The following is a 19,335-nucleotide window of genomic DNA, read 5'->3' as shown; positions in this document are numbered from 1 at the left end:
GTGTTCAGCATAGCCGTTATCCATTTCATGACTATTCAAAAGTAATAAAGTCTATAGCTTCATTCTCAAAATGCCAAAATTACATTATAATGCAAAAATAAGGCATATTGCCTAAATCTGCGTAATAGGTTTATTTGTTGATGAATTAATCTATAATGAAAGAAAGGTTTGTTGGCTTGTAGCATTCATTCATCTAATTTATGTAGATATGTTAAATGTTATACAGCAATCCAGTTTGTTAATTTTAGGTAAGTTGTGCATGATTCCAGCACTGTGTGGTCTAATTCATTTGCAAGTCTAATAACTCTCTGAATATTGATTAACATGCTCTTAGTGTAACATTGTTGTAACTAAAACCTTTGTGATAATTATTCAAGCTGAGGATGAGCAACAATTTCACATCCAAGAGAATCTTATGATTCATAACTAAAGCTGAACATGAACTTTCTAGCATATATTATGCAGACATACCATGCATTTTCTACTATCTTATTTTAGTTTAGAATTCTGAAACACCTTTTGCCTAATAGATGGTCATGGAAGTCTTTAAGTTGATTGTGTTCTTTGTGATTCTTTTGAAGATTACACCTCGTCTGCCTAGTGATGCATGACTATAAAACTGCACCATGTGCATGAAGGTTAACAGTAATGTCTTCCAGTGGTAAACCAAGTAATATCTCAAGGTTGCAACATCCCTTATGTTCAAATAAGAATGTCCAGTCATGTGGATAGTAGTAATTGCTTTGAGTAAATCTTGTATTATCAATTTAAGTAAGTAATGTGAGATTTAGATAGTCTAGAATATTATCTTTAGTGAGTCAATCAGCTTGGAAATAATTCCTGAAGAAACAGAACCAATCCAATCAATTCACAATTCATGTAAAGGTGAGTGTCCAGCAGATAGCACAAATACCTGTACCGTGTTTAGGTTTAAGTTAAAACTTTACATTGTGTGTCAAACTTTGTGTCCAGTTCATTTATTTTTTAGCTCAGACATTGTTAGTTTTATCAGAATTCAGTATTATTTTGCAGTTGGTCTTGCATACTCTCATTATATATTAGATTTATCTAACAAAGTACGTTGTAAACTTAGTTTTTGAACATTTATATATTTTACTTAATAATTTCAGCTGCAAGTTGTTTTTTTCAATAATACAAATTAAATGACAAGTGTTATTTAAAATACTGGCAGAATCAACTGTAGATCAGTTTTCGAAGTGCCTGTCTCTTGGTACTTATAATGAATAAAACTAGTTAAAAATATATATTGCCAGTTTGAATTATAATTTCATTTTTATTTTTTGTTGTTCAGTGATGAAATGTATATTGTAAAATTTTGTTTTCAGTTTTTACTTCACTGAATTTAAAAGATTTATGCTTTAATGAAATAATGTGGTGCTTAACTCATGTCTAGCTTATGTCATAAACATTGATTGAATATCTATAACCAGTTTTTAGTCTGTATTTTATTTTTTTTAAAAACTATTTTCTGAAGTCATGGATAATACTCTTTCACAGCTGGATTAACTACAGTAAGTTAATACTGAAGTATAATATTTTGTATTTTCTTTAAATAGAGAAATTTAAAACTGTTTCACAGCCAGTTAGAGTTGCTATTGTTCTTGAAAAATAATTTCATGCATGATGATATGTGTTACTTAAACCTAGATGGAGGTACTAACAATCAAGCTTTGTGCCATGTGGTATGCTCATCATGTTGCTCTCCAGAATATTAAGTACAAAGTCGGACAAACTTTTTACCGAGTATGTTATTCAATGCATTCTTCATTGTCAGAGATACAGGATCTGATTAGACACTTAAAGCCAGTTAATGTCTATCCAAACGTTGTACCCAAAGGTTCAACAGCATCAAAGGTATGGACTTCTGTATAAGAATATTTACATGATTGTGAGCCTTACCAACTATGTAAAACAGGTTTTCAAAGTAGATAGTTTTAACCCTGTATTAGTAAAGTCTTTCCTTCTTGTGTTTTCTCTTATGCTGTCGACAAACACATGACTCAAAGCTATGTGTTCATCTATGAAATTCTTGTGACCAGAAAATTTTGAACAGAGAATAACTATAAAACAGAATGCTTTTTTATTCTCATCTCTTTGTAGTCCTAAAGAAACCAAGAGATTAGAAACTTATAGTAGATTTGTCCATCTTAATTCATTTCAAGATGGAAAACATAAGGTTCCTATGTAAATTCATGTATCTTGACTTTGGACATTGAAAATGAATGCCTTAGGCACTTGTTTACATATTCTGATTCTTTTTTTTTACTTAAAATTTTCTTTGCCATTTTCGAGTAACTTATCAGTTTATAGTCCTCAATTTTGAACTGGTTTAACTCATTAGTTTTTACTCTTCTACTCACACACTTGTTTTTAATTTTTATCATTACTGCTAAAAATACTATTTTTTGTTCACTTTTCCTTACATAACTTATAACTTATATATAACACAATGTCATATAACTATTATAATTTATTTGGCTTTCTGATTAAGGTGTAAATGCATAAAAATAATACCCTTACCATGTTCAAGGTGAATTTGACTTTAGCAATTTGGAACTTGTAGGCTAAATAACTCAAAACCTACTGTCATATTTAGCTATTATTGTATGTACATGTACATCTTTCAGTAAATAAAAATATCTTTCTATTCATTCCAAATAACTATCAAACCCATGTGCCTATGGCCTACATCTACGGTGCTGGTATAGTGGAAGTTTAATGCTTGAACTGCTATCTTGCATGCACCATTTCAGTTTAATGATTATTGACACTATAATGCAATTTTAATTTCTTTAACCAACTTGCCTGGCATGGCTAGGTGGGTTAAGGTGTTTGACTCATAATCTGAGGGTTGCAGGTTTGAATCTCCGTCGCATCAAACATGCTCGCCTTTTCAACCGTGGGAGCATTATAATGTGATGGTCAATTCCACTATTCATTGGTAAAAGAGTAGCCCAAGAGTTGACGGTGGGTGGTGATGACTAGCTGCCTTCCCTTTAGTCTTACACTGCTAAATTAGGGACAGCTAGCATAAATAGCCCTTTAGTAGCTTTGCATGAAATTAAAAAAAAAACTTAACCAACTTAGATATGGTAATTAGTAGGCCTGTTTATTTACATGATCTAATGTAAGCAAATTAATACCAGTTTTGGGGTCTACTTTTGGGAAATCCTGTAAAAATGTTTTTGTGAAATACTTGAGTTCCCTAAGGATTTGGGTGAAAAAATTTCTTGTGTTAAACCTCAGAACTGAGACAATACATTTGGCATGATGTAAAAGCTGGTGAGTTCATCAGTTTAGCAGAAGGGATTTTTTTTAAATCCATGTGTAACCAGGGAGTGTGGTGAAAAATTTACCTTTATGTGAAACTCAGGACAGACAATTCTTTTGCTACCACTTAAAAGTCAGTGTGACCAGAAGTTTAGGAAGAGATATCACACACACTAAATCTTATTGTATAGATGTAACAGCAAAGGTTAGAGAGAATTAAATGACAGTTTTTGAAAGACAATATGTGATAGGCAGTATGGCATGTGAGCCTGATTTTATAGTTTATATCTCTCTAATTAAAGATGATTAGAGACTATAAGTTTGGATATAACTACATAACTTTATTAAAATTAAGAAGCTCAAAGAACAGTGGAAGGAATGTGTAAATGAGCAATTTAAAGAAAAAAGTCGCATATTGGAAATGGAGATTAAGAATTTATTTAAATATTTTGTTTTGAAATTCAGAAATTAAATTGTATCCATATGGTTAAATTTTCTTCTAATATTTTCATTTTAGAAACTAAATTTTATCTCTCTAATTCCATAACTAATGTGCAGTAAGAATAGCTTTTTTACAATACCAAAATTAAAAGCATGCAAACTTTAATTGTTTTTAATTTATAAAATACGTTTTAAATCATTATACACTTATATATAGTAAATTTTTTTCACTGATTTTCTTTGGCTATTTCAGTAATTTAATGTGAGCAAGGTTAGCATAGTGGCCTGTTGGTGAAACAAAAAGTATTTACTTCACTATCATAATGCAACATTACCTTATGTTAAATGAACTGAAGTATAAAATGATGAAAACTTTTTGTGAGCTCTAAAATATCGAGACTACAACTGTAACAGAAGTTATTCACAAACACATTTTTCTCTAGCACTATATCACCAAGCTGTGCTTTTATCACTTTTTCTGAGATATACATAAATATTTATTGAAGTGGAAGCTATGTTAGCTTATACAGCTGAAATGAATATGAAAAAAGCTTGCATAACATATTTAGCTTACAAGTCTTATGTATTTGGAAGACTTGAAATGTAGATGATTACATATTACTATGATAGTCAAGGGGTATGGTGTGATTTACTAAAATTGATGAAACTACACTTGTATTGAAGTTACAAGTTATAACGTAATGCTATTTTGTTCAAGACTATTTTCACTCTACACCTTGATTCTATGAATGCTGTATTATACTAAAAAAATTCAGATAATTCATAAACTTTAATATTTTTGTTCAGACAGCACTGAAATCAACCTAAAATCCAAAGTTTGTGATTTTTATTCTCATTTATAAAAATAATTATATAACTTTTTAATAAATAAATTTAAATTCTCATGTTTTATTTTCTTAACATGTAATATAATGACTACAAGTTGATTTTCTTTGACTGTTTTAATTCAATGGGGTAATTTGCCCTTAAGGTATGATGCATCTATCCAAGCACCATAAAGATGAGGTCCAGTGTTCCACTCTGTTTGTCTTACATTCTTATCAGGGTCTAGGCTATTATTTTACTGTGATATAAATGGTTCCCAATATTTTTCAGCATTCAGTATTTCAGAGGTAAGAATATCTGATTTGCAGTCACTTATTATGAACTACTCTTTCATCCACCTATTTACCGTTGGATTACATATAGTTTTTCATTATGTTTGCAGCTTTCAAAATCTAAATTATGATGAGAAGGCAGAGCTTACATATATTCTCTTGATGAGGTTTATGTATAATAAGATGTGAAAGATTTGAGCCTAAATTAGGGACATGTACTCTGTACTAAATCAAGGACATTTGAGACTCTGAATCACTTGTTTATGACAGACATTTCAATTGAATTTTTGAAATCATGCCATCTAAATTTAATATATTTTATCAAATTTGTTTAAAAAATTTTTGTGGAATCACACTACAATAGTTGATTCATAAAACAAGACCATTCAAAGTAAATTGTCAGTAAAACTCAAAATTTGTAAAAAAATGAATTTCCATAAAATTATGTATTTCTAATTCACTATTCTGACAAAACTAAATTATCTTGAATTAAAAATTTGTCTATATTATTTAAACATTAGCAGAATTCCAGTTGTGTTTTTATTTTTGTGTCTGACATGAATTAATTTCAGTTTCTCACAACTGTGTCTTGACATTTTCAAGACTGAAGCTTGAAAAACATTATATGTTGAATTGAAAAAATCATACCTTTTGACTTTGTTCATTTCAATATCTTCAATCTGAACCTCCTAATTTTTCATATATTATAAATTTTGGCTTTTTTGATAAAGAAAACAATGAAATAAGTGTTCATTTTATTTCTCTTAGGTAATAAGGTGGTTGCAGCCATTCTGTCGTTCAAGTCAACACCAGCAACATTATTCTGAACAATCAGCCTCAGTGCATATTCCTCTCAAGAATCTTTGCAGTTCTAAACATACAAAAAGTTAGTACATTTTACTTTCTCAAGCCAAAGTCTACATTGAGAGTAAAATTGGTTACACACCTCATAACTGAAACTTAAATAAACTGTTTTTGTCACTACTTTTAAAATCTAGTGAAGAACAACATCCAGAAGTATCATATGTTTCATTTTCTCTCTTCACATGAAATTAAAAAGAAAATAGAGCTGTCTCATGTTAACACTATCCATTTTTCAGATTGATAATACATTTCATTTCATTAGAGCTGCTGTTTTCTTTGTTTGTTTGGTTTCTAATAATGGCTAGCTGAATATTTTCTCTAAAGAGGTGAAAATATATTAATTCATTATCCAGTATTAAAAGTAAAGCTGTTTTAAGGGAAAATCCATTTGAGACAAGTTTATGCAATAGTAATCAAGTGTTAGGTTAATTTTCCCTTCTGGATCAGATACATATTAAATTGTATAAGTGGGTAGCCTATTGCATAAAATAAATGGATACCAAGTAGTCACTCAAAGTCAGATACATTTGATTTTGTAACTAATTCATTCATTCTTGATTAATAATTTAGTGTGAAAGTGTTGTTACTTGATACACTGTATTTGTAATGCATTTATGAATGACACATATAATAAATAGCTAAACTGTGTATCATCTTTTACATCTAGTGAAGATATCAAACTGCCTAAAAAGCAGGTACTTGAAATCAAAATAGTTAGCTGTTCTTCAAGTAAAGGTTCTAGATTCTCTTAAATAAATTTGAAGAAACTGGAAATCTTTGAAGATGGGCCCGGCATGGCCAAGCGTGTTAAGACATGGAGGCATTATAAAGTGATGGTCAATCCCACTATTTGTTGGTAAAAAGAGTAGCCCAAGAATTGGCAGTGGGTGGTGATGACAAACTGCCTTCCCTCTAGTCTTACACTGCTAAATTAGGGACGGCTAGTGCAGATAGCCCTCGAGTAGCTTTGTGTGAAATTCAAAACAAACAAACAATCTTTGAAGATTATCTCATTGATTTTAACACAATTTTGAATGAGCATCTTTTACTTTCTTTTTGGATTTTCACACATGCATGTATATAGTGTTTCCCATATTCATTAAAACATAAAATTTGATATAAATTTTCTACTATTACTATTATACTTATAACTTGTAAACATTTGAATCCACATATTATAAATGCTTGCTGTTATCCTTCTGGTAGTTGTTCTTTTAACAAGTTAGAGTTGAATCTTATTATTACCTATTATAAGTATAACCAAACAAAATTTGATATAGATCCTTATTTGAAATTTACAGTAATTTGAAGGTATTTATGTCTATGTAATATTCATTTGTATTTCTTTCTAGATATTCAGTTTTGGAAAAAGCAAATAATGCTACAAGGTAAACAAGAATGTGTATCTTGTTACATGTATGAAACAGCTCGTCTTAGTTCACAGATTTCAGAGTCTTCTTCTGATACCACAGATTCCCAACATACAGAGAAAGAAAAACCAAATGATTCATTGAGTGAGTACAGCTTGAGTAGCACTTTTTCTGAATCGGAAGAAAAGCCGCAGTTTGTTTCATCGGAAATGCTTAAATCAAGTAGTGTATGCAGTAAATCCAAAGAATTTCTTAAAAGGAAACCTGAAGAAACAGAAATTAACTTCATAAAGACTCTTGAAGACTCATCAGTCAAGTTAAGGAAGACTTGTAGTTCAGAAGATGTTTTGCTCAATTCTTTAAAAATACCTGAATACTTGGTTTCTGAGTCAAAAAAAACAAAACTTCTGGAAGAGTCATTGTTTTCCTCAGTAAATGATACAGACTCTGTGTTTAACCAGAAAAAATCTCGTGAAGACTTGATGTCTGAATCAGGAAAAATCTCTGACTCTATGTTTAGCCCAAAAAATTACCCTGGAGACTTGGTGTTTGATTCAAGAATGATCACTGAGGCTTTATTTTTTAACCCAGTAAGAAGACCAGAAAAATTAGGGTTTAACTCAAAAAAGATTTCTAAATATTTTGTACCTGAATACACAAATATGAAGTCTGGCTTACTGTTTAACAAGAGTCTTAAAAATTCTACATTTACCTCAGACAATGAACTATATGTAGAAACCAACTTGCCGTTTAAGCGTGAAGTGCATATATGTGGTAAAGGTAGGAGCCAGTCAAGTAATAACAATAAAGAAATAATGATTTTAAATTGCAGTAAATCTGCAGATGGTAAACACTTACAACTAGGAAACTCGTATGCAAATAAATGTATTACCTGTGATTCAGATGATATGTTACTTTGTAAACTACATGGTTCTGATTTTTCTGGATCTGTAAAATATTCCAAAGGTAAATATATATCCCAGAAACTTGCAGATAGAGAAATTAGCTTTAGTACTGCTGATAATGTAATTGCTATAGATAGTTCTTGTTGTAGTGAAAGTATTATAAAATCTTGCTCTTCTGTGGAGCGTGACTTTTCTTTTAGTTTATCCAACCAGAACAGCAAACAGTGTCCCATTTTATTGAGAGACATTTCATGCAGGTCTTCAGGAAATTGTACAGAATCACCTGTCTTATCAGATGTTTCCTCAGGTACTGATGATGATTCAGATTTAACACCAGACAAAGTCTGGCCAGTAGTGACTGATCCATTGAATGTGAATGAAAAGAGAAAGTTGTTTAAGGAATCTACCTTGCCTGAAATAGGAGAAATTCCTCTCATTACTTTAGATGAAACACCTGTGGACAATCAACTTGATTAACGTTTTATCTGAATTTATATTTTTAAAATTCTTTTTATACAATCTTCAGTAAGAATTTGTTATTTGCTATTTACATTATTAGTGTAGTTAATTTTCACTTCACAGGAAAAGCTAATTTTATTGGAATTCCAACTTCAAGGTGGAAGTATTATTTTCTTGAATGGTAATTCATTATATTAACTTCAGTTTCGTTTGAAACTGATTTATGTAACTAACTCCTTGTCAAGTTAATGGTTTGTCTACTGAAGTGAGTGTTTAGGATGGAATTTATTTGTTTAGTATGTTTAATATTAAGTGGCTATTTTATTGTAATTATGTACTGATCTTATTGCAAACAGTGGTGCTTGCTCCCTTTATCTATATATTAGCTGAAGTATTTATTCAAGGCATGGAGAAGACTTGGGGTCATTGGAGGTTATATATGGAGTTAGATCCAAACACAGACTTCATTTGCTATTCTTCAGGGTGTCCCAAGAGTATGAGTAATGGTTACTCTTGTAAGTGGAGACAGAAACTTTTATGAAATAATTCTCTCTATATGTTTATCGTAGATTTTATAGTAATGTAGTTGAAAATAGTAAATCAATGATAAGCAGTAAGTATATTAACATAATAAAAATATCTAGTACATACTTACATTCTTGAAATATTTGTGTATTCATTCATCTAACAAATTTACCCATTTGTGAAACTGTGTGTGAAGTTAAGTTGACATATAGGTTTAAAACAGTATCCAATGTTGACTGATCTACCAAGCTTGTAATCTAATGCTAAACATTTAAAGTAAAATTGACAATATTTTGTATATAGGTTTAAATTATGATGCTAAACAGTTTAAGTACTGAGAAGTTTTGTGAATTTATAAATGTACAAAAATTCTGTAGAGGTAAAATATTAATAAGTTTATCAAAAGGAAATTTCAAAAAAATGAATTGTTAATCTATTTTTCAAACATTTCTCTTGTAATTATCTAACACTTTCATTGAATATTATTTTTAATGGATGCTGTTCATTTTCATCTTTTGTAATGATGCAAGAATGTTTAGAAGAATTTCAAAATGTTTTGAATAACAATAAAATAAAAAGAGTTGAAAAGCCATACCTAAAAATTTGAAAGTAGTTTAAAATTAATCGAGATTTAAACCTTTGTTCTGCTAATCAATGGCAGTTTTTAAACATAGTAAATAGAATAGTAGTTCCCAGGTAAGTCAGCAATACGTTTACAAACTTGAAATGCCAACATATAGGATTTGATTCTTCCAGATGAAAAGAGTGCAGATATCTCATTGTGTAGCTTTACACTAGGAACTGATCCTGCAGATTGTGAAAGTTGTTTAAAGTCTCAACTACTTCTAATTAATAAATAGCTAACCAACACCTACATCAGGGATTATAAATATGATTTGCATTGCCAGAAGTGGCAGATGAGGCTTCTTTTTTCTGTCACATTGTAGTAGTGCTATGTTCATTTAAAAACTAAAAAGGCACATTTGACTTTCACAACATGTCCAGCATAAATTGATTGTCCAGTTACTACTGGTGAGGTAGCATGTATTACTAAATCTGTATAGTACGTACAGACTCCAGTAATTAAATATGTAATGATTTCAGGAAAGCAAGTACATTTTTCTGTGAAAGCTTCTGCAGCTTATATTGCATATTATTCATGCCATTAAAATCAATGTTACCTTGCTGTAATTTTGTAAAACTTGTAGAAAATCTGTGTAAAAAGCTGCTTTCTCCAGTGAACCTGATGTTGGTTGAATCAAGAATCAAACTAACTCATGAAAACAGTGAGTAGTATTCATCTTAGAATAACTATCTACAGCCTATACATTGCAAAACTTTCCTATTTAAAGCAACAAAGGAAATCTCCCTAAACATCCTGGGGGAATAGCAGCACAAAACTGATGAATACAATTTTTGCACCTAGTTGTAACTCCAGATATATATCATCTTACTTTAAGTATTTTTCATTGGCTGTCAGACTTTTCAAATTATTTCATATGCATATAGCCTTCAATAGTTCTTGGAGCTTGTTTCCTAACTACATATTTAATACACCAAGGAAACATAAGCAAATAGGTTTATACAAGATAGAAGCTATCTCCAGCTAAGAAAATTTTATTTTTAAAATAGTGTGAACATTAACCAGATGTCCAACTATCTGGTTGTTTTTGTGTTCTTAGTATGTATATGTATAATAATATATTTTAAACTTTTTCTTTGGCTTCTGTTAGTTCTCATTGTTCAACTTTCCTTTTGGAGCTATGGACATTTTATGTTACGAGTAATAACAGTGTGTGTTATTTATTTAAATGTTATGATTTATATCATGTATTTTACATATGTAAAAAAAAAAACAATTTAAATTCATATGTTAATTAATCGTTTTTATGTACATTTTTATGAAAATATTGGAACGAACATTTTATAAGTCTGTATAATCCAATCAATCAATCAATCATTGAGACTTAAATCCAATCCTAGCAGACATTTTCATGGAAGACTTTGAAGAAAGAACTCTTTGATCCACACCTATCAAACCAAGTTTGTGCAGACGTTATGTCGACGACACCTTTGTTATGTGGCCCCACTTTCATGAAAACTTACATACTCGTCAGCAAACAAGCAAGACAAATCACTACAACTGTATACAGAAACCCCACCCACACGGACAGATACCTATACTTTCAGTCCAATCATTCAACCTCAATAAAACATGGTATAATCCAATGCTTAAACAAGAGAGCAGAAAACATTTGCGATAAGACATCCATAGAAGCAGAACGCCAAAAGACCATAGAGAATTTTAAAAAGAATGGTTACACCTTCTCCTCTATCAAAAACTCCTTGAAGAAGACCATGACAGAAAGAAAAAATCAGAAAGTTACCACTACTACCACCATTTACCTACCATACCTACAACATTTCAGTGAAAAACTCACATGTATAGCCAAAAATTCAACATAGAAGTCTGGTAGAAATCCCACAATACCTTAAGGTTCATTCTGGTAAAAAACAAACGGCGACCTACCAAATAGAATCTCAAAAACGTCATCTATGAATTTCCGTGTTCCTGCAACGATACATACATTGGACAAACGGGAAGAAAACTCGCGACAAGAATAAAATAACATAAAAATAGTACAAGACTCGTGAAAACAAAATTCAGCCACGTTAACTGCACACATAATAAACAGGGAGAAAACTAAAATAATCGACATAGACAAGAAAAATCAAAGAATCACTCTTTCTATCTCTCTATTCTGGCAGTTGTTTTGGAGTTTGGGACGTTCGAAGCCTAAACAGTCCTCCTTCAACCCTGCACTTGGTAGGAATTAAGAATTTTGACTACGTGACTATTGATAATTTTGGGTTAAAAGGGTTGATAAGTTTAATATGAATCTGGTTAATGCAAGTCTGGTAGGTGTGGCAGCTGACAAAGCGAAAGCAAAGTCACCCGATTGAAGAAGTAAGAAGCAAGTAGGTAGACGAAATATCAACTCAAACGGGCCGTTTCAGGGCCGGACATGGACCGGTGGATCAAGTTGCCCCAGCTGGAATCTACAGATCCAGTGTTTAAGATTTTATTGTGGGGACAAACGGGAGTGCCCGAGAAAACCCTCTTTTACAGCCTGGGCGTTGAATAACCTACCCAGACCGTGCCCAGGGGTAGCTGTAGGGAAATAAAATCTAGGTTAATAAAGCAAACAGGATTAAAACGTATGAAAAAAAAACATAAAACACACAAACAAAAAAGAATGTGTGAAAACGTGAGAGGCTTAAGGGGGAACTGTAGAAGTAGCTGGTTTCTTGTAGGCTTGGATGAACCACTTGCGCTTCGCTTGTATACCATTGAGGAAATTCAGTGTGGGTTTGGGTTCAGAAATGCACAGCAGTGGTGAGGGTGAACGTGAGTTTTCTGGTTGAAGACCTAATCACAAGTTTGAATTCATCCCCACAAAATAGCCCAGTTGTCCTTCTCCATAGCCTTCCTGATTTCTCAGTTTTTCCAGACAAAAAAATCAAGATATTCCCCTATTCTTCAAGACAGGCTTAACCTAGGAACACGTGTGGGATTGAAGAGATATGACAGTTTCTGAGCAAACCAGTGTTTTTACCCTGGAGGTTTAAAAATCAAAACTACTACCATGTTAATTTGGCGTTGGCACAGGCACACACACTGACATTAAGACGAAAGGCGGGAGAGCATTGTGAGTTACTTTTAATATTGTTTATAAAAGACAGTGCAATTCTTTACTTGCACACGATTAATACGAGTTATTCTAAGGCTGGAGAATGAAATTGATATATATGCTATTTTACATCAAGATATGTTATTCAAATCATCAGATGCAGCATCCGTAGATTTCTGTAGGATCATACTGTTAACTTTGACACTGGGGAACTGTTATCTTTGTACACTATGGAAAGCCAGCAAGAAGGAGTGGTATGCTTCGGACATGACATCATTACGGTAGGGTGTTTTACAGTTGAAACTACACCGCAAGACTTTTTTGGGATTCACAATTCTCAAATAGCACGTGATCGTACGAAGTAACAGGAACTGTAATGATGTAGTAAAACTCAAAAATCTACTTTTTTCTCCCTTGACGTGCTTTACGAATATAAAAAATACAACAATCTGTGAATAAAGCTCTATCAGTATGTAGTTTAAAATAATCACTATAGTATTTTACCGTGTTTAATATATTTCAATATATCTAAACCAAATACCTTATATTCCTAAAAAGTTGTGCTCTTGCGTATATCAAATTCGAAATTATGATTAAGAAAAAAACGCTTTCATTAAATATTTGAATAAAATTATTTTTAGAGGGAAGCATGGATACACAAGGGTTAGAATATGCTTATTAGGTACTAATGTAGAGTATATTATAGAGTGGGTTAACAATTTAGTTGGCGGTACCAAATATGTTTTCATAGTACATCTAACAGCAAGCGATATTGTAAACTGAAAATCAGATTAGCTAGTTGATAAAGAAATCCTTCACAGGTTTATGGGAACTCGGGATAGATGCAGGATCCAACACTTAAAGTATTATTAGCATACACTCACAGCACCAGTTGCGTTGATTGGACATTAGAATAGTTTTCAGGTTAAAAGTAGATTATATTCTAGAGATGGTTTCCACTTAATCCGGTAAGTTAGGATGAGGGAAGCTCTACATACACGTGCTACTTTAAGCGAAAGTCGCTTAATGATGAGAGAGCTTAAAAACTTTGGAATACATAAACTGATAGGATAGCTAAAGCAGCGAGTACTTTAGTAAATGGAGATTCAGTGTATAGAAAGACAAATAATTTTAGAGATAAGTCTGTCAAATTAAAGGACAAACAATAAGAGAAATGGGCTTAGTTCCCATAATTTTAATATTAGGAGAATTAGGAACAAACTAGATGTGCTCAAGGACCAAACTGAAATGAAATACTAAAGTATAATGGGGATTACTAGAGCTTAGTTTGATTTCGAAAAAAAAAAATTATTTTGAAATACCATACCATGTTTTACAATATATACTGACCACGAGGTTGTTTATAATAAGAATTCTGATGCAATAATTAGCGGATATTTTAGTTTTAGATACATTGATTGAGATTATGTGGAATCAATTAGCGAGAGAGAGAGTGACTTCTTGCAGTGACTCAGGGCGCTTCAAATTTATTGTTACCAACTAGTAAATATACAGTGGTACCTCGGTTTTCGAATATATTGTTTGCGAAAAAATTGTCTCGGTTGTCATACATAAACTCGGTTCCCGAACCCACGAAATAACCCGATTGATGACCCGAACAACCCTTCGACCATTTTCTGCCCACGCCAAGCTTGCCCAAAACATCTTACCCACACCCGCGATAAAATCTGCTGTGAACGTTCTCGTTTTTCTATTTGTTTTTCTTTGTTTTGATTTTGCTTTTCTAAATATTCTGATTAAATAAGCCACCGTGGGGTCAAAGAAGGATAATGAAAGCAGCAAACCAAAAAGAAAAGTTGTTAGAGTCACAATAAGAGGTGAAAAAAAGATCTCATAGCGAAGTATGAGAGTGATGTTCGCGTGTCTAACCTTGTTACACAGTTTGGTATGGCGAAGTCTACAGTCTGCACCATACTGAAAAATAAAGAGGTCATCAAAGGAGTGACAGTGCTTACGAAACAAAGATCACAAACAATGGAGTTTTAACAAAGACGCTGCTGATAAATGTATTTGTAAATTTAAAGATTGTAGAAGCTTAGGGTTTTGTTCCCCCAACAAGTATTCAACTGTGATGAGACAGGCCTCTTTTGGAAGATAATGCCAAAGAAGACCTACATCACTAAGGAGGAGAAGTCACTGCTAGGACACAAGTCAATAAAGGACAGGCTAACTCTGTTGTTATGTAGTAATGCAAGTGGGGACTTCAAGCTTAAGCCTTTTCTTGTGTACTATTCTGAGAACTCAAGGGTTTTTAAGAACAATAATGTCCTGTAATGTAAACTAAATGTCATGTGGAGGGCTAATAGTAAAACATGGGTAACCAGGCATTTTTTTTATGGAGTTGGTCCATGAAGTGTTTGCCCCAAGTGTAAAGAATTACCTCACGGATATCAGTTGCCACTCAAGGCCCTTCTTGTGATGGACAATGCACCTGCTCACCCACCAGCTTTGGAGGACGGGTTGGTGGAGGAGAACAGCAGGTCATATCGAACTTAATAAACTCTACACCAAAGCACTATTTCAAAGGTGATTTGAAGTGACCTCTGACACACAGTTAACCCTCAGGAAGTTCTGGAAAAATCACCTTAATATCCTCCATTGCTTGAGGATCACAGACAAAGCCTGGAGGGAAATGTCTTTGAGGACCATGAACTCAGCCTGGAAGAAACTGTGACCAGACTCAGTAGCAAACAGAGATTTTGAAGCTGAGTCTGTTGTCGAGGTTATTGTCTCACTAGGTAAGTGTGTGGGCTTGAATGTGAGTGGTGATGATGTGGAGGAGTTGGTGGAAGACCACAAAACTGAGCTCACCACTGAAGAACTCCAAGACCTTCATGAGCAGCAACAGAAGGCAACTGAGGAAGTGTCTTTGGACGAGGAGGAGGGAAGGGAGGATGTTCCTAGTTCACTAATCAAGGAAATGTGTGGAAAATGGGGAGAGTTACAAAGTTTTGTGGAAAAATTTCACCCTGACAAAGCGGTAGCAAATCGCAGCATAAACCTTTTCAATGACAATGTTATGTCTTACTTCAGAAACATTTTAAAATGCAGAAAAAAACAGACCTCATTAGACAAGTTTTTTAGTGAGAAATAGGTCCAGTAAGTCTCAAGCAAGTTGTAGTGGTGCAAAGAGAAAGAACTCAAGAAGGAGAGTTACCTGACGTTTTTATGGAAGGTGACTCCTCTTCTAAACAATAATAACTCTTTCTTATTTCTTATTCAGTATTTCTTATGGGAAAAATTGATTCAGTTTTCGAACAATCTTCTGGAACAGATTAAGTTCGAGAACCGAGGTACTACTGTATATTGAAAAACCTGAAGTAGGTGAGCACTTGAAGAAGAGTGACCTTTGCATAATTAGGTCTAATGTGTTTTTCAGGTACGACGAAATTAAATTTTATTCCTTAATTTTCAAAGAAACAATTTTGAGACTATCAACTGAAATACGGCAGATTTTGAAAATGTATCTCAGAACGGCTGGTATTGATATTAACATTTATTAATAAGCAAAGAACAATGTTTTGACCTTCCTAGGTCATCTTTAGGTTAACAAAGAGAGTGTTTGCAAGTGACCATTGCCGTACACATGCCTTAGGGACGAAAGTATAATAGGGCACGTGATTGTAGGGGCGTTGCAGTTGTATGTTTGGTTATTAATTAGTGGAGGTATAAAGGTGTTCCTTTATACTGGTTTAATTTTGGTCTTAGTTACTGTATAAGTAGTTGCTTCTTTGATTTTGCGTTTGTTTATATTTGTTTCCCTACTTAGTATCTGGGAGTTTTATATGGTTATGTGTTTATTTGATTTGCAGTTTCAAAAACGTGTGAAGGTGTTTTTGTTTGTTGTTTTTTTCGCGGGGGTCTTTGAATCTAGTTACCATTTTTCTGCTTGTTTCTTCAGTTGTTGCATTGTATTTTATAAATTATGTTGGTGTTGTGTTTGTCAGTATAGTTTTTACATAGTATGGACTTCAGTTTTGTATCTGTTTTTTAAATAAATTTGGTGTTTACTGGAATGTTGTGTTTTGTTATAAGTTTTTCCAAAGGTTGATTACTTTTTCACTGATGCCGGGAACATGTGGTATGTAGCAGTATAACGTTTTGTAGTTTGTTGTACCTTGGGGTTTATTGTTGTTTGTTTGTTGTTGGTCTAGGTGTGTGAGTATAACTTTTCCACGGTTTTTTGAGGAAATCTGTTGATGTTAATAAAGTGTATTATTTTGTTGATTTCATCGTTAATTTTATCGGGTGAGCATAGTTTTGTGGTCGTGTTTATTTGGCTTTTTAATATGTTGAGTTCTTGTTTTGTGCTGAGTCCCAGGGAATGTATAATCCAGTATGGGTGATTTTTCTGTTTTGAATTGTGTATCAGTTCTAGTGATCTTGAGGCTACGAAATGCTATTTGATTAGTTTTTTGTTTTCACAGGTGAACGTGATGTGGTTGAAAACTAATAAGAGTCTCTATTTCTTTTCTAAATCCTTTTATAGAAGTAGTTACCTGCCTCTAATGAAGTTAACATAACTTTTCTCATAGCTTTATCTCTGCTATGGCTGCGTCTGATTGACGTCGATACATAAACAGTTGGACCTCGATACTAACTGAAAGGCCTTTTAGTTTATGATTGACATATACATTTATTTTCTTTGTCAAGCAATATTGTGCAACTTCTCTTTTGTATTTCTTAAACATACAGCTTTCCTTCATAGTGAGTGTATGTGAGTCATACATGAAATTTTATAAAATCATGTTTCTCACTCTTTCCGGACAATCAATAAGTTTCAAAACTAAGTGCATTTATCACTTTAAGATAAAATGGTACTGGGGTGTTACAATTTTGAGTTTGTAAAACAGTACTGACGATACTTTTAAAATGTAGTTCTACGTGGTGTCCAGCATTTTACAGAATTGAGCACCTATAATACCCATATTTTGTTGGTTTTACAGAAAAAACGGCGACAACATTGCTATGCTTGTCAAAATATTTTGTAAAATCGCCTAAATAATTCACAACTTTTAAAGAGTTTCAACAACATGTAGATTACTTCCAAACTAAAGCAAAGAGGAATAGCTGTGATAAATGGAAGTTATTAAACTCGGTGCTCGTAGCATTATGCAAGTAATCCTAATAGACATACTGTTTTACAAAGCATAAGAAAAATTGAGTTTTATACGATTTTTGAAATTAAATGCTCTATCTGAATTCAAAAAGAAAAATAGAATGTAACCAAGCAACAAAAGTTGTCATATTCATTATTTCAGCAAGACTAGGTCTCGTAGATCAACCTCGTAACCATTTGGTGCTTTTCATACTTTTCGTGCTGAAACTTTAATTTTAGAGGCGTATCTTCACGAAGTTTTGCATATTATAAGTAAACACTACAAGACTTTCGTACACAAAATATCGGAGTTTTGTTAAGTTTTAATATTTTTAAAGTAACGTTTTCTTCTGATTTTTGTTTATTTTTTAATGTTGACTATCCAACATGCAAAGTAATTTTAAGATTAAAAATACTTTGATATATGTATGAAAAAATTTTGTAATTTCACAAGCGAAATCTTTAAAACATTCGGATAACAATTAAATGTTATTTTAAGAAAAACTTTATTTTTAAACCTGTTGTTTTCACTATGGAATCTCTGTACGGGTTAGTTGGTCGATTTGACTGATCTCATAACCACTATAAAATATTAAGCAATAAAAATTAATTATGCTTCTTTCATTCCAGAACAGCTACAAATTATAATACGAAAACACAATGATGTATAAATAGCTTAAATCTCATGACATTATACATTTATATACATACTTATTATTTACATTATATTTACCTTTCGGCCGCGTCCGACTGACAATACAAAAGTTACAATGGCGCAGCTTATGTACACCCACGTTACCGTATTCAATAATATAATCCAAAGTGACCTGTCCTGGCTGTTTTAGTGGTAATATTTTGTAAAATACAGACACATTTCAATTATAATACATGATATATCTACATACAAAGTAGTTCTTAAACTTATTTCTCTTAAAACATAAAACAGTAAGTAAAGAAGTTTAACAAACAATTATCTCTTCCATTAAGAACATTTTATTCGTTTACGAAATTCCCGTCACACCAAACATGCTCGCCCTTTTAGCCGTAAGAGCGTTATAAAGTTACGGTCCATCCCACTATTCGTTGATAAAAGAGTAGCGCAAGAGTTGGCGGTGGGTGGTGCTGACTAGCTACCTTCCTTCTAGTCTTACACTGCTAAATTAGTGACGGCTAGCGCAGATAGTCCTCGTGTAGCTTTGCGCGAAATTCAAAACAAACTAAACCAAAATACTCGTTTACGATTTGCTGTGGGTTGTCAAGTCTTAAGAAATTTTGTACGCACGTGGAGCATGTGAAACGAAATCATTTTTTTTTTGGGTTTTAAATAAAAATAATGAATAATAAAAAGTTATAAAATTCGATACATTGTAATTCCACTATAATTTATCAAGCTTAATAACTAAATTGTATTTTGTCTAAAAAAATATGTAGTTTCGAACAGACTAAAAACTCAAATTACCGGCAAAAGGTTTGTCTCAGAAGAAAGAGGTGACTTTGTTATATTTGTAAATGGCTGAGAAAAATTACTAAAAAGCCATTCTGAACTTTCGA

The 19,335-nt window shown here is 32.5% G+C and overlaps 1 protein-coding gene across 11 annotated transcripts in view; it reads left to right on the top strand.

The window, feature by feature from the left end:
- LOC143253048 (uncharacterized) overlaps positions 1 to 10,687 on the top strand; it is an 87,343-nt gene extending 76,656 nt beyond the window's left edge. For all 11 annotated transcript variants that reach the window (XM_076506161.1, XM_076506167.1, XM_076506164.1 and 8 more), the window contains 3 exons: positions 1,669 to 1,875; positions 5,619 to 5,736; positions 7,067 to 10,687. In XM_076506161.1, the coding sequence (XP_076362276.1) occupies positions 1,669 to 1,875; positions 5,619 to 5,736; positions 7,067 to 8,466 (1,725 nt within the window). In that variant the 3' untranslated portion in view covers positions 8,467 to 10,687. The remainder of the gene's footprint in view (positions 1 to 1,668; positions 1,876 to 5,618; positions 5,737 to 7,066) is intronic.
- Positions 10,688 to 19,335: the final 8,648 nt, after the last annotated feature.

This window comes from Tachypleus tridentatus, chromosome 6, assembly GCF_004210375.1.
Source record: "Tachypleus tridentatus isolate NWPU-2018 chromosome 6, ASM421037v1, whole genome shotgun sequence".
Lineage (NCBI taxonomy): Eukaryota > Metazoa > Arthropoda > Merostomata > Xiphosura > Limulidae > Tachypleus > Tachypleus tridentatus.
The sequence above is the reverse complement of the archived record's forward strand: the minus strand, read 5'-3'. Positions and strand labels throughout refer to the sequence as shown.